Source organism: Ipomoea triloba, chromosome 8 (genome assembly GCF_003576645.1).
Source record: "Ipomoea triloba cultivar NCNSP0323 chromosome 8, ASM357664v1".
NCBI lineage: Eukaryota > Viridiplantae > Streptophyta > Magnoliopsida > Solanales > Convolvulaceae > Ipomoea > Ipomoea triloba.
The window spans coordinates 6598952-6622201 of NC_044923.1; the positions used below are offsets into that span (position 1 = coordinate 6598952).

Here is a 23250-nt window from a genome sequence, read left to right on the forward strand (position 1 = left end):
TGCCTGCACAGTGCACACTCTAATCTAATAGTGAATACTGAAAGAAAGAAAAAAAAAAAAAAAAAGGTTATGTAACTTCAAGTAGAATAGTTTTGCACGTGCATGCATACACAATTCTTAAAGACATTTTTTTTTTTGAGTACCAATTCTTAAAGACATAATCTATCATAAATGGTTGTTTTTAACTATTAGCATATTAGTGAATTATATTAATTGTTGGTAAAATCAACTTGTTAGAGTTGGTGGTTAATGGGTAAAATCAAAAGTGACTAAAATAGTAATATACACTGTATAAAACTATAAATAATCCATTCTCTGTTTCATCTTTCTTCTTCTATCATTTCCTCTTCTTCTGTATTAGCCTTTGAAACTTCACTAACCCTTCTGGTTTTGGTTTAGGCCTAATCTGCAAATAAGACTTTTGAAAGGGGTGAACAGAAGTGCATCTTTGCGTGTATACTTCCATTCCATAGTTCACTCTTTGCAGCACCCTCCCCTCCAGAGTTCTCGAGGGACGCAAATCACTCCCCTACAGATATGCATTCTCTAATGTCAGTTGGTTTTAGGTTAGCTGGAAAGCCCTAAGTAAGCCCCCACCCACAACAGAACTGAACAACGTTATGTTTTAGCAGGAGTGAATGCATCTTGGAATCAACTCAGTCCCAGATGACTGCATGCTTGAGCAAATATGCATCATGTTTGGTGCCAAAAATGAAATAACTTGATCATTTTACCAAGAAAGCAGTTGTGACCAGCAAAGCAACCAGTTTCTTCTCACAGGAAACTGGAAAGGAGATTGATTAATAACATTTCGAAACCCGACAGCAGCTTTCACTTTTCTGTCCTTTAAGAATGCAGTCCTTTACTTCCTTCCAGAAAAGATCAAGATATAAATAGATTTGATTAGGTAATGCTCAACAAACTGACCAGACACATAGTTTCTCTGCATCATCATCATTTTTGGCGTCTTCAGACTTAAAGATATTATAAAATAATTAATATTTCAACAGTTGTAAGAAATAAAAACCATAGTGAAAATGAGAATGATTTGAACTCAAAATCAACCAAAAAAAAAAAAAAAAAACAGCAACAACTCAATTTAGCTCTTACTGTCTTTGTATATTACCTTGTTATGTCACACAAATATAACCCATATCAGCTCGTCTATGTAGGCTGCACGGATTCATGCATACAGGTTAGTACATATATCTTGCCAAATAACAACTCATTTAGCAACTAAATGTTGAAAGAGTAATATTCTATTAACGAACCCAGGATTACGCTAGCTATAAGCCTATAACAACCAGCACGCAGGAAGAAATCAAAGCATCATCAAATAGATGGAAGTGGAAAAACAAGACTGAAAATAAATACAAACCCAGATCAAGAAACCAACCTTGTTAGCAGCGCACCCGCTTGCCGTAGCCACCGCCACCCACACCCCTCTTTTCTAAGATATAGGCGCTCCTCATCGGGGTAGAACTGAGGAAGAAGCTTGGATCCCAAAGCTAAGACAAAAAGCTAATTACCAAACACTTACTTTAGTTGTTTAGCAAACAAGGCCTATATCACAAAGAAACTGGGTTTACAAATTGCTACTTCGAGGTTCAAAGTGCTTTTTTTCCCTTCAAAAGATAAATTCTTGAGTCTTGATTTTGATATACTGTAGTTATTTTTCTCATTTTGCAAGGAAAAATATCAGAGAGTAAAAAATGACATTTTTTGAAATACTATACTACAAAAAAATTTCTAAACTTATATATTTAACAAGTTTTGCCCAATTGTTGGATCCTAGATTCCTACAAATAAATCATTAACCATCTTAGGCAAGACTGACTAGATGTTCAAGAAGCATTCAAAATTTACTAATTAAAAAAACAAGACAATTAGTGGGGTCAAATTCAAATTTCAAAATTTACTTCTCTCGAATGGAATTAACAGAAATGATGAGTGAAATTACAGTTTCGCCTTCTTGATGCAAACCAAATTACAATTAAGGCAGGAATTACTTCTTTCTAGATGCTGTTTTACTGTTAAGCATTTTGAAATTCAAGCGTTCTTTCTCAGCAATTTAATTTTCATAAAAGTCAGCACAAGGAAATGGAATCCTGCAGCTATCAATGAAAAGAAAATAACACAAAGAAATAAAAGTTGCCAAAAAGTAAGTCATCTCACCTATAGAGTCACAGGAACAGGTCATTCCAACACTTGTTGATGGCAACTTGAACCTTCTTAGGTTTGCACAGCTCTCGGACAATTTTTTCCAAAGTTGATAATTTAGGGTACAAAGCTTTCCGAAGCATCACTTCGATAATATTTGATGCTCCAAGAATTCTCTGTCGCTTGTGCAGTCGTAGCACTAGCTCATCCAAAAACTCTCCCCCACTTTGGGGTGGGTTCATCTTCTCGTTCAAAATTGTCAAGAAAATGTTACATGTAACCAAATCGGGGTCACAGCCTTGATCTAGCATGTTATTTAAAAGATCTATGGCACGGGAAATCCTATCCTGCTTGCACAAAGCATTAAAAAGTATGTTATACGTTATTACATCGGGTTGACTATTAGATTCCTTACATAACATCTCATGGAAAAATTTTAGTCCCTGTTCCACTGACCCAGCATTGCAGAGGCCATAAATCATTGAAGTGTATGCCACAACGTCGGGGTTCCAACCATTAGTAATCATTTGCTTCCACACCATCATAGCCTCTTTCAGTTTCCCGTCTCCACATAGTCCATGGATGAGTACACTATAGCAAACTTCGTTAGGTAAAATATTCTGATCTACCATATCTTTCCACACCAGTATTGCCTCATTGCTTTTACCGATTTTAAAAAAACCCTTCATCAGAGAGCTGAAAGTCCAAGCATTTGGAGTGCAATCCATATTAATCATCTGCGATAGAATCTCCTGGGCTTCATTAGGCCTACCTTCCCGACACAACCCATCTATAAGAGCAGAATACACAATTGTATTTGGCTTGCTTCCCTTCTCTATCATTTCATTCCACAATTTTAGCGCCTCCTCGGATTTTCCCTCCTTGAACAACCCGCTAATTAGTGAAGAGTAAACATATTCATTTGCTCGATGTCCTCTTTCCTCCATTGCCCTAAATATACACGCGCCATCAACTGCTCTTCCTTGCTTGACAAGACCGTTGATGATAGTTCCATACGTTATATCATTAGGAACATGTTTATTCGATACCATTCTATGCAACAAACTAATCGCCTTATCCAACTTCCCTTTAAGACACAGACCATGAATAAGCGTGTTATAAGTCACTTCATTAGGAACACAACCTTTAAGAAACATATTTTCTACAAGCTTTGCAGCTCGGCCCAAATCGCCCTTCTTGCAAAGCCCATTAATCAAAACATTAAAAGTCACCGGAATAGGAAAACATCCCTCTATCTGCATTTCATCCAACAAAGTCACGGCCTCATCTATCCTATTGTCCTTACACAACCCATCCATCAATGTGCAATACGTATACACATCCGCCTTGCATTCCCACTCCGGCATTTCCCTAAACACCTCCACTGCTCTATCTACCATCCCTACCTTACACATTGCTTTAACAATCAGGTTAAAAGTCAATACATTTGGCTCGACGCCCCTCCTATCAACAACATCGGAATAAAACTTCAATGCTAGGTGATATAAACCTGATTGTATAATCACATTAAGAACCGAATTAAACGACCTAACAGTTCGTCTACACTGAAATTCATCCACCATCCTTTCAAAAAGTTCAACAGCTTTATCAGGCAAACGTGCTTTCCCATAAGCCCTAAACACTAGAATAAAACTCTTCTCCACAAACACTCTTTTTTCTCGTTTCATCCTATCAAAAACCTTCTCCAGAGACCCGAAGTCTCCGGAATTGGCATAATTCTCGATAAGAGAATAAAACGTGGAGTCACCCAGTTTGTAAGAGCCCGATTTCGGGGCAAGTTTAAAGAGCTTATCAGCAATTGGGGGTTGTTCTCTTCTAGTTCCATAACAATCTGATTTAGGGGAATCTTGAATTAAAGTTTGGTCCTTTTCAGGCTCGTGCTCGGGTTCCGAAGGCTTGGGAAGTAATGAAAAGCAACGGGGAATAAGGTTGAAGTGGCAGAAAAACTTACATGGGTTTGGAGAGAGCCTTGAGCTGAGATGCTTGGTGGCACTGGCGTTAAAGGGCATTCCTTTATTGAAATCAACTCCGATGAAGAAGTTAAAGTTAAAATCTCCGGGAATCAACAATCATTTTGATTTGCAATCTTAGAATGAACGTTTAATTGTTGAACCAAACTCTAACATCTAAGAAATTGAGCCGAGAGAGAGAGAGAGGCGGCCGGCGTTAGGCGTGAGGACGGAGATGATGCCGGCGTGCCGCCGTGAGGACACTGTGAGTCTGGCAGAGAGGCGGAGAGGACTGAGAAAAAAGAGAAGAAAGAGGGGATTTGGGTTTAAATGTTTTAACTTTTAATAGATATAAATGGGCTGAGTGGTGGGCCATGTCAAATGGGCTACTTAATTTACTTATTATACTTGGGCTGTTGGGCAGCAAAAGTTATTGTGTGTTACGTGGATCGCGGTCCAACACGATGACGTTGAATTTTATGAGTTAGAATAATATGCATTATGTGTTATAATAATTAAACTTATGGGATAAAATAATGTATATTATGTGATGTATCTTGCTAATTAGATCACGAGGTGTTACTCATAATAGGCAATTTATATCGTGGACCTTGGTCCAATGTACAGAATTTGACTTCATAAAGTACATAATTCATGTTCATAATGCACAGAATTATATAACGGAGGACACATAAACATTTAACATAATACACAAAATTCATATTCATTATATCATGTTCATGTATATGTGTATTATGAACATAAATTCTGTGTATTATGAACATAAATTCTGTACATTATAAAGTCAAATTTTGTGTATTGGACCAAAGTCCATAGTGCACTATGAACCCTAATCCAAGATATAACGATTGCTCAGAATAATCCATGTTCTCACTATGCCAGTTCAATTAAGAGGAAAAGTGTTGACCCTATTAAATTTTCCTTACGAAATAAAATTTTGAACTTTTATCTCATTCCAACAAAACTAGAAATAAATATGTAACAAAGATCTATCTTACTACATGAATTCTATTAAACATTGCATGTTACATTGCACAAGTGGCGGTGGGCATGCAAGCATGGGAGGATTTGTCAAAAAAGAATCTCAGAAAAAGGAAATCACATAGATAAAATAAATAAATAAATAAATAACCATGCATGTGGTGGCAACCATCTTCCCTTTTAATCAAAATATCCATTAACCTGGGGTGTGATTAAGTGGAAGGGACTCACTCATTCTTGATTAAAAGTCAACAATTCAATTATTAACTTTAGGTATGTGATACGCTAGCGTATCGTTGTACCTTTCGAGCAAGTACGGCTCCTTACTTACGAGCTTCGAGTGCACGTAAAACTCCAAAACAAAGGCAAGAATTAAAATAATGCTTGAATTCTTCTTACTGCAACAATGGAGATGAATACAATATATAGAAAACTTATTGAATGTAAATACTTTAATCTTTCCTTGCTAGCATGATTCTTTCTTTTTCTGTGATACCATATGATCTTCTCAATCCCTTAATTATAGACATAATCATTTGTCATCCATCGAGCCTTTTTCTTCTCTCGATTTGTCTTCTTCAAATTAATGTTCCTTCCTTGTGTAGTAGTACTTTCCTTGTCTAGTTCAAAAGATTCACAAGCTTGTGGTATGATAGTTGGCATAACAGTATGGAACAACCTTAAATCTTCAGGCTAGTTATCTCACTCAATAGAAATGTCTACAATTCAGCGAGAGAATTAGTCACTATGTTGGACGGTAAAAACCTTAGCTTGAGTTTACACCCAAAAAAAAAAAAAAAAAAAAAAAAACTCTCTATCCATTAACTTGCATGAACTAATTTTTTATAAATATGGTTGACGCATTCTTCCTTTTTTATAACAAAAAATTAAATTAAAATTGCTTCTCTCTTGTAAATTGAATCCAATCCAATTTATGTGTCTAGTTCAATTAAAGAGACTTGACCGACGCTATTTTTAATTCAATTTGACATAATATTAAGTTTAGTATTAGTACACAAAATTTGTATATTTAAAAACTACACTAAAAGCAATGTTGCAAAAATCCCGCCTAGGCACCGATTAATTCTCGCCTAGGTGCTAGGCGCCGTTCGACCGCCTAGCGTATCACCTTAAATGGTGGTCTAGGCGGCTGGCCGGCTAGGCGACCGCCTAGGCCGCTTAAGCTTCGTTTAGGCCGCCTAAGCACCGCCTAGGCTTCCTAGGCGCTGACTGGATCTCCTAGGCACCAACTAGAGCGCCTAATTGGCTAATTAACTATTGTTCTTCTTTTTTTAAAGGGTGATTTCACTCAAAAACACATCATTTTGAGTGAAATAACTGTAAATTGTACAAACTCTAGATATTTTTATGTTAATATTTAATATTTTAGTATTAACTATTAAAGTATTATATAATTTATAAAAAAAATAATACACTGGCGCCTAGGCGCCGATTAATCTCCGTCTAGGTGCCCTAGGCGCTCTCCAAGCGCGCAAGGAGCGCCTAGCAATATTTTCAACCATGACTAAAAGTACTATTAAATAGAAAAAATTAAAATAAATAAATATTAAAGAAAATAAATAATTAAAAATAGTTTATTTGACTAGTATAACAAATAAAATGAGGTAGAGCAACGACTAATAATAATAATAGAAGTTTTTTTTTTTTTTTGGTAAATTTACGGGATCTTTCTCCGTCCGTTTAACAATCTAGGTCCACCCAGGCTCGCTCCGGAGGAATCGAACCCAGGTTCTCTTGAAATTCTTCCCCACAAAGAGGGCTCATTTGCGACTTGAACTACCCCATTGGGTTTAATAGAAGTTTCGATGGCTGTTAAAGTGTGAGAGGTTAGTAGAAGTTGGATGTGCAATTGCAAACCAGTGATATAAAAGGAGGATAAGAGCTGCTCCACCGGTCCCTTTCCTTCCAATCAACAACCAAACATACATACTAATATAAAAACCGGCAACCATTACCACACCTGAATTCTCTGTATATATGACTCTCTTTCATCGGGTACTGCTGCTAATAACCCTTCTTTCAATTCATCTCATTTCCATCGCAGCCCACCTTGAATGGCCGCCACCGCCCACCACCGCCGCCACGGCGGCCTATTCGAACAACCTTGTCGTCAGAGACATTATTCCCAGCTGGTTGCCTTCCAAGGAGAGGAAGTTGCTTCAAATGTCGCCCGGGAATATGCGAATCGACGCCGTGGTGGCGAGTGATGGGTCGGGTCAATTCGCCAGGATTGGCGACGCGCTGAAGGCCGTGCCGGATAACAGCGGTACGAGGTTTGTGATTTATGTTAAGGAGGGCGTTTATGTGGAGAATGTGGTGGTGGAGGCGACCAAGTCGAATGTGATGATAATCGGCGACGGCATGGATTCGACTGTTGTTTCCGGCAGCTTGAGCACTGCTGAGGAAAGTTCAATGTTCAGCACTGCAACATTTGGTATGTAACTAAAAATTTAAGCTGATAGTTGTATTGTACATTTATTTTATATATTATATATGCTCAACATGTCTTATATGTGTAGATAGATTTTTTTTTTTCGAGCTCCAAGTGATACATGGACTATAATTTATTTATTTTTATTGAGTTACGTGACGTATATGATCGAAGTCGGTAAATGGTTCCTCATTATTACATTCAAACTCTAGTGAAGAAAATCCAATAATCAGTTTGCTGTCTTCCATGTTTTTAAAATTTGAAATTGATGTTTCAGCGTATTGGTTTGTGTACAGCTTCTAGGCCAGTTGGCTTCACGTTTTGTAGTTTCACCATTGCATATAATATTGGCCAAAATATTATTTTATCATTATTATAATAGTGGGGGCTCTACTCCTCTACCGACTTTTGACTTTTGCACTATTGTTTATTGTATATATTTTGTGCACAAGTTGTAATTTGTATATGTATTCAATCTTGTGGAATATTACTCTTTATTCGATTTTTTTTTAAAGACTGCTATATATGAAACTTTGAGAAACTTTTCCACTTTTAGAAAAAGCTTTCTTCATTCGGAAATAAAGATGTTATTTTAATCTTTTCTTTGTTATTTTATTGTTTAATTTCGAGTAAACAAAATTCTTCTTTTATTATTTCTAATCTCATATAAAGTTATATAAAAGTTATGGTAAGATTTTAATTGAAATAAAAAATATATTGGTGTAAAGTGTAATTGTACAATTTTTAACTTATACATTATATTTTCTCTCTTATATATTTATATAAATTTTTTGAATTTTACTATCTTTCATTTCCGGCTGAGGCTGTCCTTAACCCAGCAAATTTCTCTCACTCTCTAAAATGGATTTCACTTCCACATCATCAAATTTACAAATTTGATATATTTGATCTATATCCTTGCAAATTTCTCTCATTTTCTAAAATGGATTCCACTTCCAAACTATCAAATTTGCAAATTTTCTACTATTTGTTCTATATCCTTACAAATTTCTCTTACTTTTAAAAATTGGGTCTACTTTCATTTTATATTATATATAATAATAAAATAATTTTAAAAAAAAAAGTTTTATGCCAGCAAAAGCTACCTGATAAAGTATAAAGGCTGCCATTATGACAACCTTTTAAGTGTTTAGCAAGCTTGCTAAACACATAGGAAAATAAATAAATAAATAAACAAACAAAAGAAAAAAAAATACATGTGGCCTGCCAAGTCATCTTGCAAATGGGTAGAATTTATGGATTAAGAACAGCCTAATAATTAACCTCATATTAAATATAATTTATATGTTATCATTAGTTAATTGTATATGTTAGGCTGCCCTGAGTCTAGCATTCTATTGAAATGTGACGAGGCTGCTACACGTACAAATTTGAGATAGTAAAATTACACATTTTGTATTAAATATAGCTTTTAACTTTGTGGCAAGTGTTTGATTTGACAATTGATATTAAAACCAAAAACATATTATATAACTTGTTATTATAGTTAAATTTAATTTGGAATGCAGGTGTGTTGGCCACGGATTTCATTGCTTGCGACATTGGGTTCGAGAACACCGCCGGAGCTGCCAAGAATCAAGCGGTGGCGCTAGCCGCAGCCGGCGACCGGGGAGTCTTCTACCGGTGCAAAATGGTGGGGTTCCAAGACACGCTATACGCTCAATCCAACCGTCAATTCTTCCGCGACTGCGCCATCTACGGCACAATCGACTTCATCTGCGGCGACTCCGCCGCCGTGTTCCAGAACTGCGACATCCGCCCCCGGCGCCCACTGCCGGGGCAGTTCAACAGCATCACCGCCCAGAGCCGATCCGACCCGAGCAGCCAAACCGGGTTCTCATTCCAGGACTGTCGAATTACGGCGGCGGAGGATCTCTCCGGCGTCCAGACGTTCTTGGGGCGGCCGTGGATGAGCTATTCGAGGACAATTTTTATGCACACGTATATGGATTCTGTGATTGATCCCCGGGGATGGGTGGGGTGGACCAGCAGCGTCGCCCCCGACACCGTTTACTACGCGGAGTTTGGGAATTACGGCCCCGGCGCCGCCACGGCGAACAGAGTTGAGTGGAGGGGATTGCATTTGGGGATTAGTAGTGCCGAAGCTGCGAGATTTAGCGTTGATTCTTTTATCGGTGGAAGCTCTTGGCTTCCCGGAACCGGTGTTTCCTTCAACCCTGGTATATATCATCTAGCTGATTGTATGAAAAATAACTTTCTTAAAAAGTTGATAAAAATTTTTAACTTTTTAAAACAATAAGATGTTACAAAAAGTTAATTAATCAAACATTCATATTAATTATTTAATTAAGTCAAATAACTACGTAATTACCAAATATGGCTGATATGTCTAGTTGCATTGAAAAGTGGGCGTCTTTTACTTCTATATATAGATTGTGGGTAACAAACATGAAATACTATATATTATAGTAAAGATTGATCTATATTGAAAATATGTGTAATATAATGCGAAGTTATAATCTTTTATTTCGTTTTTATTTACTTGATGTAACTTAATTATTACTTATGTTTGGTGATACATATGTTGACTGCAGGAACGGAAGCGGGGAATGGATTTGATGTTTTTGTAGGGAGTTGCGACAACACAAAACTGAACACGGCTGTATTGCTCATATGTTTGTTGATTAATGTTACGTTGTTGCGTGGGGTATTTGAGGAGTGAATTGAAGGTTTAGAATACTTTTATGTTTATTCATTATTATTATTATTATTATTATTTATTCTTAAATTATATTCTTATTAATTTAGGAGGAAACACGTACATTTATCTTCTCTAAATAAAAGTTTCTTAACAAAAAAAAATAAAAAGTAACAAATTGAGCATTAATATATAATAAGGAATTATTTGAAAGAACCGCCCCAAGATCAGCACTGGACCAGATCAGATCGACTGCAGATTCAAACATCATGACAGCATAAATCCAAATGGCTTTGGTTGTCCGAATAGAAAAGTCTTAGGTAGGTCAGTTAAAAGACTTCAATCATGGCCGGATTTTACGGCGTGCAAGATGGACAACAACACAGGACCCTTAAATTTTAGGACCCCTAATTCAGCCCTGTCCCAATAGTTAGTATATGTATTTGTGATTATATTGGCTCAAAATTATATTTTCATGACTGATCTAAATTCTATTACGTATTATTCAAAAAAAAATTCTACTCTCTAATATTCACGCGAGTTCTTTTTCTTCAATTCACAGTTTATTTATACTTTGATAGGATCTCACTTATTTATCAATACAGGGACACGCAATTAAAAAAAATCACCCCTGACTTCAATGAATTTCACGGTTGGAATTAATTTAATTATATATAAGAGATAATCAAAACATTTTGATTCGTTTAAAAATTTTAAAAACTATTTTCAAAATTATTTTTTTAATATTTAGTGATTCAATAAAAATATTTAGTTTTGACAATTTAGTGTAATTTTTAAAGAATATTATACTCTATTACCTTAACTTATAAGGCAATTGTTATACCATGGACCAGTGTTCATATTGCGAACCCAAATATAAAAATTTTATACTTTCAGTTAACACATTCTGTACTTATAGTTAATAATTTCTGTACATATAAACAAATAACTTGATAATTGTTAACACATAATATGATAGCTACATGTACAAAAACTATCAACTGCAGGTACAAAATGTATACAGAATCCAAATGTTATTTTTAGATCAAAGACTATAATGCAAGGATTTTGGGCTTAGGTTACATAAAGATGGTTGGGCCAAGAAGTAAAGAACTGGAATAGTAATTCACCATATTTGGCCTGGAACACACGAAAACAATCGTTATATTATATAGACAATAATGGTTCACATTGTAATTCGTAAGTTGAACAACAGATATACATATTCATTTTTATTGAAATACATTTTAATTTTTAATAGATTTATTATATTTGATACATATTCGTATACTAAAACTGAATTTATAATACATTATTAAAATAAGCTTGTAGTATACTGAAAATGAATTTGTATTAGTGATCCACGGATTCCACCGTTTAATTTATAGTCATCGCAGCCAATTCTTAATATGTATAATACAGGATTTAAGAGTAAAGCCAAGGAGCTTGTGATCTAGTGGCATCTGGTTGCACCCCACATGAAGGGTGGTACGTTTAGATCTCTCACACTCAAACATTCTCAAAATATATGAAGAAAAATCTTTTTAATTAACAATAACATATACACATATATCCAGTTGTGTATAATATTTAGAGAACTAGCCCATGTTTAAACATGAAAACCACTAAAACTTTCACATATATACACCTTCAATTCACACCCAAAACCCTTCATGCCTTGCACGTAATCTTGCACTTTATACACATATATATAAACCACCATTCCATTAGACCTCCAAACCCATTCTAAAGGAGATCAGAGCTGCAAACTAAAACCCAGTGAAATGGCGGCTACACCTCCAAACAAAACGGCGCGACTCAGCATCATCATCATAGGACTATCATGCGTCGTTCTTGTCGCATGCGTTGTCGGCGTTGCTGTCGGAGTCTCCCAAACCCAAAACGGAAAATCCAAACCCTCCGGCGTCCAGAACCTATCCGCCACCCTCAAAGCCATCTGCGACGCCACATTGTACCCTGATTCCTGTTACACCACCCTAGGACCCGCCGCCACGTCCGACAACCTAAGACCTCAAGACATCTACAAGCTCTCCGTCCGTATCGCCGTCGCCGAGCTCTCCAGAGCCTCCGACGCCTTCTTCAACGGCAATTCGTTCAGAAAAATCTCCGATCCCATGGCCGCAAGGGCTTTAGAGACCTGCCGCGAACTATTGGCTCTTTCCATGGAAAATCTCAACGACTCTATGGCCACGCCGGAAAAAAAACTGTTCCGGTCATTCTCCGATTTCAAAACTTGGCTTAGCTCCGCCGGGACTAATATAGAAACATGCGCCGACACCTTCACTAACACAACGCACGAATTAAGTACAATGGTGTTGAAAAACCTCAAGAATTCGAGCGAGTTTACGAGTAACAGCTTAGCCATCTTGAGTGTGGTAGAAAAGTCGATAGAATATTCCATGGAATCTGCAGCGGGAATCTTGGGTTCGGTCGGGAAACGGCGGTTAATGAATCTTGACGTGCCGACGTGGCTGTCGGGCCATGATCGGAGATTGCTTCAGAGTTCGAGTTGGGGTTTGAAGATTGATGCGGTGGTGGCGAAAGATGGGTCGGGGAAATATAAGACGATTAAGGATGCCCTGAACGCGGTACCTGATAAAAGCGACAAGAGGTTCGTCATCTACGTGAAGAAAGGAGTGTACTTGGAAAATGTTAAGGTTGAGAAGTCGAAGTGGAATGTTATGATGATCGGCGATGGAAAGGATGCCACTGTCGTTTCCGGCAACCTCAACTTCGTCGACGGCACTCCCACCTTCCAAACTGCAACATTTGGCAAGTTCATCCTCCCTATCATATCTATTACTCAGTTTTTTGCACGTATAGTCTCACAACTAGTTCATACTAATCATAGCATTTTTACATTTCATCTTAGACTATTAATTTTTACGCATTTAGTTTTAGGACATCTTAATTCACATCATATATGGTCTCTAGCTTTGATCTAATTACTTACCACCTGTGATCAAATTTTAGGCAAATAACTTATCTTAATTCAAGGGTAAAATTGTCATTCTCAATCCCCTCAAGAGAAATTTAAGAAAAAGTCATGAAAAATGATAATTTTGCAATTTAAAATATATCATCTGTGATTAAAAAAAATCGGATGGACCAAATGTGACAACGATTTAAAAAAATGTATTATTATTATTTTTTGAAAATCAACTCATAACTTAGATTAATAAAAATGTATTATTATTATTATAAATTACTTACATTATATATATAATAAGAATTATAATATAATACAAAATAAAAAAAAAGAAGATATTTTCGGTATTATAGTAGGGCCCTAGGAATGGCTATTCCCCTGTAAAGGGAATAGCTCATCCGATCCCTGGGAATATTATTCCTAGAAATAGAGGAATAGGTTTAATTCTCGAGGATTCCAGACCTATTCCGAATCAAACACGCTGTAAATGAAACAATGGTCTCATAGTGGTGGAACCAAGAAAATAAATAATCTCATAGTCATGGACGAAAAGTGGAAAGAAAAAAAACTCTATATCACTAGTAATTAATTCTTCATTTTCATGCATGCATATATAATATGCACTAAATTAGTAATTATAAAATCCATTTTGCTTGCGGTGTAGCTGTGTTTGGAAAAGGATTCATTGCACGGGACATGGGATTCCGGAACACCGCCGGCGCGGCGAAGCACCAGGCGGTGGCGCTGATGTCGGCGGCGGACCTCTCCGTCTTCTTCCGCTGCAAAATGGATGCCTTCCAAGACACTCTATACGCCCATTCCAACCGCCAATTCTACAGAGACTGCGACATCTCCGGCACGGTGGACTTCATATTCGGCAACTCCGCCGCCGTCTTCCAGAACTGCAACATCCTCCCCAGAAAGCCCCTCCCGGGGCAGCAAAACACCATCACAGCCCAGGGCAAAACCGACCCGAACCAAAACACCGGAATCTCCATCCATAACTGCACGGTTTCGGCCGCGGAGGATCTCGCCGGAGTGGCCACGTTCTTGGGGCGGCCGTGGAAGAATTATTCGACGACGGTGGTGATGCGGTCCGTTATGGGGAGTTTGGTGGATCCCAAAGGGTGGTTGCCGTGGGTCGGAGATTCTGCGCCGGACACCATTTTTTACGGCGAGTTCCAGAACTTTGGACCCGGTGCGGTGACCGGAGGGAGGGTTAAGTGGAAGGGGTTGAAGGTGAACATTACTAGTCAAATTGCAAGCAAGTTTTCAGTTAAGCAGTTTATTCAAGGTGATAAGTGGATTCCGGCCACCGGAGCAAGATTCAAACCAGATATTTGAAAGCTTTAATACCAATTCGATTTGTTGAAGGGCCCTTGAGACACATTTGACATTATTAATCAATGAAGGAACCCAGATTTCTATTTGTTGTATTATGGTTATGTAAAATTATAAAATAACTTTTCTTTTAAAAATATATTTTGGTTAGATATATACCGTACACACCTATATTAACCAGGAAAATATGTCAAATATGCCACAGAACTTATAGCTTATGTGCTATTAAACAAGCAAAATATGTGCAATTAAGATATTTTTCTAATAACAGCATGCCTAACTGTGCACTTGAGAGTAAAATTAAATTAAACCACCTCTTATATAAAAAACCAATATGACTAGCATTTTGCACGACTTAGCATGAACGGAAATTAGTTAGAGTATCGTAGAGACTTGAAGGTGCCTTCCATAGTTAAGACGTACTCATAATACACTGTGGTCTAACAACAACAACAACAAAAAAAAGAAAAAAAAAAAACAAAGATATTTTTCTAATTTTTCTTAGTTGAATCGAGTCACAATGCTTGCATATGGTATACACTAAAAGAGTTTTTCTTTCCTATGTCATGTTGGTTGGTGTGGGAAGGTGTGGAGATTCAAATGTTTTCAATTCAAATTACACATCAAAAAAAAAAAATGTGTCAATTGCACCTTTAAGCCCGTACCATCCTCATTCGCACCAGGTCAGTCCAATTAATGGGCAAAATACTGGTCAAATTGGATTTTCCATACAAGAGAGGTCGAGAATCTCTTAAGGGACAAAAGTGCACGGCCACTCACGCCAACCAAACTGGTTTAAATATACCAATTAACATCCGACAACTACATAAATATATGCCCATTTATATCGTGCACTATCACTATCTATAAGATTAGTCAATTGTTATAACTTATACGGTATACCAATGTATGTGCTCATCAAAATAAAATGATCCAAAAACGGCGTCGTTACTTTAAGTAAAGAAAAGGCAACCGTTATATTTAACAACTCTCGTATTTATGATGTGCTCAAATAAAATGAAACTATAGTGTATTTAAAATAAAACTGAATAACATGTCTCACATAGTGAATTTATAATGTCAAATCAAACTGTAGTAGTTGGAAGCTATAGTGTACTCGAAATGAAATTAAATAACAGGTGAAGCTGTAGTTGAATCTTCTTTCTCAATCTTTTGAAGCACAAAAAGTCAACAATAGCCTCCACTAAAGATCGAACACACTCCCTTCCATATGATAGTGTAAACCGGGTGCCATTAGGCACAAGGTCTTAAGCAAAATAATACTTTAGTTGAGCTAAAATTAAACTACAATATATATAACTGAATATGTCATACAAACACAATTAATTAAATGAGACATATACCCCTTTTGTCATTAAAAGAAACGGTATCATTTTGAACCATAGTCTGTAGTAAAATTTGCCTACATAACCAAAGGCCGTATACCGATTCTGGATTTCTTACATTACTCGGATTTTTAAGCCCAATCCCATATAGGCATTATATTGGGTTCATATGCTAAGCCCAGTAACATTTTATGTTAATTATAGGCTAATTTATGAAGTACTCTTTTGGACAATTAATTACACATTAAAATTCGTCTTCTTATTTGCGATCACTACTCGAGATGTGCACTAAGTAATTTTACTTTTTTGTTAATTGTAATAGCATGCAAACTATACATGAGAGGTAATTAAAATTCTTCTATTAACCGGTAAAATGAGACATAAAGACTAAATGTGTGCTTGCTTCATGAGTTTACACAGCAGGAATGAAAATCAAATTAAAATAATAGTTACTGTTTAGTTGACATTTTTAAAACACAACTATGAGATCGATTTGATTATCTCTTCAATTAAAAGCCACATTCCCTAATTAAAAACGGATATCATTCCATCTTATTTGGTAATTTGATTTTTAAGTTTGGATTAGTGTTTTTTAGATTTCTGTTTTGATTATTTTTTGTTTATATTGATGCTTTGGATGTCATTATATTAAGATCAATTGCCTTAATTTTTTGTTTTTTTGTATTTTTAAAATCTTTATTCCCATTATAGGGTGATACATAACCAAACATGAATATTGATAATCATTCCAATTTCACTTTATTACTAAATGTGCAAAATGTTTTCACAAAAACTCATTACAATTACCAAGTATTTGATTCCCATGTGCGAACCAAATCAATGAAGTTAATTAAATTTCCATCTTTGCACTAACTCATCATGTATAATTGAGAAGTTAAACAGTAACAAACCCAAATACAAACACAATTACAATTTACAAATTAAAGCCTATAAAAAGTAGCACAAATCGCCCCAATTGGAAACTAAGAGCTTGTTTGGTTTATGAAAAATATTTTTCAAAAAGTCAATTTTTTAAAACTTGAAGAAAATGTTAGGGTGCGTTTGGTTCGCACATGGGAATTGGAATCGGAATGGGTATCAAATACTTGGCAATGGTAATAGATTTTGGTGAAAGTATTTAACATGTTTGGTAATTGGGTGGAATGGGAATGATTATTAATAGTTGAGAAAGAAAGGAGGAAGGGAGATGAAACCCTTATTTAATAAGGGTATGGGTTTTGTCATTGATGGGGTATTCCAAACCCATAGTAGCATTAACAAAACCTATCAACCAAACACAAACAATCACTTTCATACCCATTCCTTATGCCTAAACCCCCAACCAAACACACCCTTATTTTGTTTTAGTTTGGTTCATGAAATTCATTTTTCAAAAGAAGTAGAATTCATTAAATTTGAGGAATAAGGGTGTGTTTGGTTCATAGGTTTATACAGAATCAAAATCATATTTATTGTTAGGTTGACAACTTTTTAAAACACAACTATGAAATTTGGTTACCTATTCAATTAAAAATCTCATTCCCTAATTAAAAACAAGTATCATTCCATCTTATCCCTCATTTGTCATCTACCGATCTATGGCCTCCTCACTATATCCTTTGGATTTTTGTTTTTATATTTTTAAAACCTTTATTCTCATTATAGGGTCATGCATAACCAAACATCAATACTGGTAATCATTAAATTTCAATTATATCCTACTACGAAGCATGCAAATTACTATTATCAAAACCCATTATCATTACTAAGTATTTAATTCCATTCCGATTCCCATGTGCGAACCAAACACACCCTAAGTTTTATTTGCCAAACATTAAAATGAAACTGAAACACTTTTTCATAGAAAATGTTTTGCCAAACATTAATATTCTGATTCTGATTCATATTGCTATAATGAAACTAATATGTATGAAAATGAAACTGAAAAATAGAGAAATATTGTCAAATGAAACTGAAGTGTAATTAAAATCATACTTACTTCATGAACCACACTACTACATGGACCATGGTCCACAATAAAAATTATAAAATTTACCGCATAGTCATAGTAGACCACATTCACACCCGGCCAGTCCAATTAAAAGATAAAGTGCTGGCCAAATTGATTTTTCCATACCAGAAATTGAATTAATTTCTTTACACGACAAATGTTATTAGTTTTGCATGGTGATGTTTGTATATGGTCTGTTTCTCCTTCACGTACGATGTCCCTCTTCATAGGCTAAGGTTTCTTCCAAGAATTCATTCCAATGTAATCCCGCGTTTGTATAAGATAGTGAGTGGTTTTTGCATTAATTAATAATGTTTGAAAGAAACGTATGGAAGGCCTTGAAATTAGGTTTGATTTCTTCTGGACAAATAATCAAGAATTCTTCTTTCAATCATTCCGTGTAGGCGTGCATGCATGCACAAGAAGAGGAAGTCTGATCTTGGTGTGGAATTTGATATCACATTATTGGATAACAACCAGCGGTCAATTAAGTTGTCCTTAAACCTTAATTAAACCAAATTCTAGAGTCTAGATTACAACCCCAAGCCGGGGCCACCAAAAATACAAATTTTAAAAGATTGAGGAATATATATACTCCTACAATAATTAAAAAAAATTATTAGGAATATATTGATTGCCTATTTAATTAAAGGATCTCACATGTATATTACTTAGAGATGATCATGGTTATGGTTCAAATCGAATCAAGTATGGTAAACATTAACTGTAACTAGAACCATTTAATTTATATGATTTCGATTCTAATTCTAATTTTTAAAATATAGGAACCAGCTGGTTCCAATTTCTAAGCGCCCAGGGATATTTTATTTTAAAAATTAAATTAAAATCCATAATAATAATAATAATAATAATAATTATTATTATTATTATTATTGTTATTATTATTAGATCATGTAATTTTAATTTTTTTTCTTTTCAAAAAAAATTGAAAAGTTGAACTTGGTAAAATTAATTGAAGTCAAAAACTATTATTTTTACTTGTCTAACATAAAATTCTGATCTTAAACTTGTTTTATAGTTTTAAAAAATCTTGAAAATATGAATTGGAATTTGGAAAGCAAAAAAATATAAGAAAAAAAAGAAAAGGAAAAAGATGTTCAAACCAAACCTAAACATTCCCCTCAAACTTCTAGTATCAAATCCTTGTAACTAGCAACCAGGTATCGCCAAATTGGAACCAAGATTGAACCAGATCGAACCAAACTGAAGTCATTCGTAATCCTCTCTGATGTGGAATATTATTGTGATTTGACAATCAAATACAAGTATTCAAAATTACACTTTTGGCCTATTTAGTTATGAAGTATAGTTGATTCAATTCATCAATTGTTGGTATCACCACTTTGAGTTTTTTTCCAAAATGGTCCCTCAACTCTTGCTCATTCTCAATTTTGCATTTCGACTTTCAATTGCACCTAATGTGGTCCCTCAACTTTCAAAAACTCACCCAATTTGGTCCTCTGTTATATATTCCGTCAAATCAGTGTTAAAATGAAGGGTATTTTCGTCCATTTACCTATTGTTAGCCTAATAAACATTGAGAAATAATTGAGGCAAGTATAATTTATTTTGTAATGTGGACACATTATTTTTAATAATTTTGATTTAATTAAATTATACCTTAATTATAAAAATCCGACCTAATAATTTTAGTATATTACACGGGACACAATAATTATTATAAATAATATTTAATAATTGTCAATTTGTATTCAACAATAAAATTTATAGTTAATTTTTAAGTCAATCATAAAATCTTTTGTGTTGTGGGCACATTATTCCCAGGTTAACATGACATTGAAGTGGTGTTTTAAGTTTTCAAACATGAAAGAAGTATATTGGAAAATGTTGTAATTTAATTAGATTCTTATCAAGTTTAAGTACAATTGATACGCATCGGATCGGTCCAATTAAAATGCAAAGTGCTAACTAAATTGATAAAACATTAATTAAGAGATTGAACCAATTATATATATATATATATACCCAAAAACCTTGTGGTCAAGCGCCATAGTTGTGTGGCCCTCTCGATCAAGTGAGAGGTGACAGGTTCGATCCCTAGTAGGGCGTTGGCTCGTTGTGCTTCAGTAGGTTAAGAAAGTATGTTGTACGGATTTAAAATATACGATTTGCATACAAAATATTTATAATTCTAATTGTGAACATTCAATATGTAAATCGCCATGGTATAAGGTATAACTATTATCATTATTTTATTTTATTACTATTTTTTATACATGTTGATTCGCATGAAGTAGAAACACGGAATTCTGTTTTGGCACTTCACCTCGAAAATTTCTTTACGTTTGACCCGGTCCGAAGACCTCGTAATTGCTTCTTTATTATATTATTATCCATAATCTTTGTTAATCATAGCTTGTTAGTTTGTTAATTCCACTATGTTATACTTGTTGGTTTAATCACTTCTTCAAGAAATAGAGACAGCAAGAATTCCAGCATTATCTGTGAATAGACTGTTTTCTTCTATTACATATGATTAATGAAAAAAAAATAGAAATAATCAATACATGCATCATGAACTCAAAAAAATTGTAAAATATGAAAAAGTTTATAAGTATATAAGAAAGTAAACAAAATATATAAATTATTATTTTTAATGGCATTAAAAATGTAGGGATTTCAAATATTATCATTTTTTTTCAAAAAAAAAAATCTATTAAGGATAAAATTGTAATTTCATTCTTACTAAATTTCATGGAATTTATAATTTCATTATTTGGTTTGAGGTAATTGCAATTCCCTCCAACCATGGAATTGCAATTAATAGACTCCCCCCGATATTGGAATTTCACAGTAAATAACAACTTTGTCATTATTATTAAGCAAAAACTTGTGTGAGACCGTCTCACGGGGTGTGAGACCGTCTCACGGGGTGTGAGACGGGTCGGATATTTGATTAATGAGGTAAAAAAAATAAAAAAAATCCGACCCATTAATTAAATATGACTCATTAATTAAAGATCTAACCCGTCTCACGGGACTCAATCCGTTTCCGTGAGACGGGTCGAATGATGTCAAAGATCTAACCCATTAATCAAAGAGTTGACTCATCTGACGGATTGAGACCCGTGATACAGTTTGACACAAGTGTTACTCTTATTATTATTATTATTATTAATTATTATTATTATTATTACACAAAGGTATTTGAATTTTTGATTTAAATTCTCACATTATTTTCTTCCCACGAAATTTTCAACCAAATGCCGGTTAAGGTCTTTGGCCAATAAATATTATCTTAAATAACTACCGTAACTCTTAACTAAAACGTTACTCATTATAAAACTTGAACAATTGAAGATTTTATTGGCTAATTGTTTTCTTAAATAATACTTGGACGACCTTTTCCTGCGAGACACGGAATGGAATTAAAATATATAGAGAAATTAGATTTTGCATGCTTATGTATGACTATTCCTAATTCCCAAACAAATAAATAGATTTCATTAGTGCAAACATCTTTTTGAATTAATATAATAATTAGCTCAATGATTATTTCATGTCGTGAAATTTAGGTTACCGTGTATTTTTTTTTTAAGAATAAATTATATTTAACTTTACTTTTGTTTATTTGCCGATTCTAATTAAACTTCGCCATATAACTAGTCAAATATCATACATTAAACCACGGCACAGTACAACTAAATAAATGTCGTAGTAAGTATAGAGTAAAAAAATTAGGAGAAAATGCAGTTTTATTGCTGTAATATATGCCCCTAATTCTTTCAAGAAGTTGTATTTTTAATAATTAGAGCAACAAAACTACAATGTATTAAATTATATTAAAATATTATATAGCACATGAGTATTTTAATAATTTTTTAATATTTCTTATTTAATTATACTTTTCTTTAATCTCGATATTTCATTTGTAAAATAAAAAACTTGAACTTAACAAGTTTGTGTAGGTAAAATTGGGATAATGTACCACAATTGAAGAGCAACAATTTAGAGACGAAAAAGATTGTCAATTCTCTATTTTACAAATAAAATACATAGATTGAAAAAGTTATAAAGAATAAAGATAATAATAAAATTTTAAAGTACTTATGTACTACGTAAAATTTTAATAGAGTTTAATAGTTTTGCTCCTCTATAAGTTAAAAATTACAATTTTTTAAAGAGTAAGAGAGTATATTACAACAATAAAATGTTAGAGACTAAAACATCTAGAAATAAACAATTGAAGGACTAAAAATATTTTTTTTTTACCATAAAATTATAAAGAAAAAATGACAATAGAAATAACCATCACATGTCTTCAAAAAAATAAAATAAATAACCAACACATCATAAACAAAGAATTAATGTAAGCACTATGTGCAAATTATTATATTAAATGATATTAACAACTCAAGATAAGTGGCCAATGACCTTGTGGTCAAGTGGCATGTAGTGGCTCTCCCAATTGGAAGGTCATGAGATTGAGTCTCCTTAAAAGCTAAGGCTCGATCACATGACCCCTCGTTTGATAGAGTCACTACATGACACTCGATCACAATGTTATTGGCTATTAAAGTGTATCTATTTCTTTTAAATTACTTCTTCTTTTTTTTATTTTTTATTTTGGCGCGATGAAGGGCACTGCAAGGCACCCCATAGCCTAGAGGAGCTCCCTACGATGAAATATCATTCTCAGTATATTCAATTCATTGCATATTCTATTCCTATGAAATAAGATTTAATTTCTACTCCTTTAAATTTCATTTTGTAAACCAAATACGTTGGTCCAAGTTATAAATTTATATCAGTAAATCACTTAGGGGCATTGGTCCAAGTTCTCTAACCTGGATAATGTGAATACGATAATGTTGTATAACATTCTTTAATTCAAGTTATGTGATTACATTAATAATCTTATATTATCGACACATCAGCTTTGAGGTAGGGATAACGACGAGACAGGACAGAGATAGGGAGTATATTATACTCTATACTGAGATCTCTCCCCGCTCCTCGTCCTCTCTAGGGAATAGAAATTTTTTCTAATTCATATTCCCATGGAGAATTTTCGAGGACGAGGAATCCTTGCACTGGTCAACCATATATATAGTCAAACTATTAGTTTTGTATAATTTTTAATATTTAAGTAAAATCTTTTATATATTAAATGCTTAATTTACAATACTAATACAAGTATTAGTCTAGTATTTAAGTCTTTAATTCTTCATAGCTTCGATGAGAATTGGCACCTAAGAGATAATTAGGAACTAATTAGAGTTGTTCATTTGAAAAGATCTAACGGATAAGAAGCAATTATTTTTTAAAAATGTGGTAACATTTTTATAAATAACTC

At 34.3% G+C, this 23250-nt stretch overlaps 3 protein-coding genes across 7 annotated transcripts; 2 read left to right on the forward strand and 1 right to left on the reverse strand.

Moving 5' to 3' along the window:
* Positions 1-107: 107 nt before the first annotated feature.
* On the reverse strand, positions 108-4424 carry LOC116027661 (pentatricopeptide repeat-containing protein At4g20090). 5 transcript variants are annotated; one of them, XM_031269370.1, is made up of 5 exons: positions 2176-4424; positions 1397-1521; positions 1127-1173; positions 735-869; positions 108-529 (listed from the first exon to the last, which is right to left on the reverse strand). In XM_031269370.1, the coding sequence occupies exon 1, from the start codon at positions 4188-4190 to the stop codon at positions 2184-2186; it is 2007 nt and encodes a 668-aa protein (XP_031125230.1). In that variant the 5' UTR covers positions 4191-4424; the 3' UTR covers positions 108-529; positions 735-869; positions 1127-1173; positions 1397-1521; positions 2176-2183. The 5 variants fall into 5 exon arrangements, with proteins under 5 accessions (XP_031125230.1, XP_031125227.1, XP_031125229.1 ...); XM_031269367.1 differs by having other exon boundaries at positions 108-869; positions 1397-1508; XM_031269369.1 differs by having other exon boundaries at positions 108-860.
* Positions 4425-6996: 2572 nt separating this feature from the next.
* On the forward strand, positions 6997-10357 carry LOC116027152 (pectinesterase-like). The gene is made up of 3 exons (XM_031268590.1): positions 6997-7587; positions 9114-9785; positions 10161-10357. Exons 1-3 carry the CDS (start codon positions 7131-7133, stop codon positions 10286-10288), a joined length of 1257 nt encoding a protein of 418 aa, XP_031124450.1. The 5' UTR covers positions 6997-7130; the 3' UTR covers positions 10289-10357.
* A 1691-nt stretch (positions 10358-12048) lies between these two features.
* On the forward strand, positions 12049-14558 carry LOC116026873 (probable pectinesterase/pectinesterase inhibitor 46). The gene is made up of 2 exons (XM_031268298.1): positions 12049-13057; positions 13879-14558. The coding sequence occupies exons 1-2, from the start codon at positions 12049-12051 to the stop codon at positions 14556-14558; spliced, it is 1689 nt and encodes a 562-aa protein (XP_031124158.1).
* The last annotated feature ends 8692 nt before the right edge of the window (positions 14559-23250 follow it).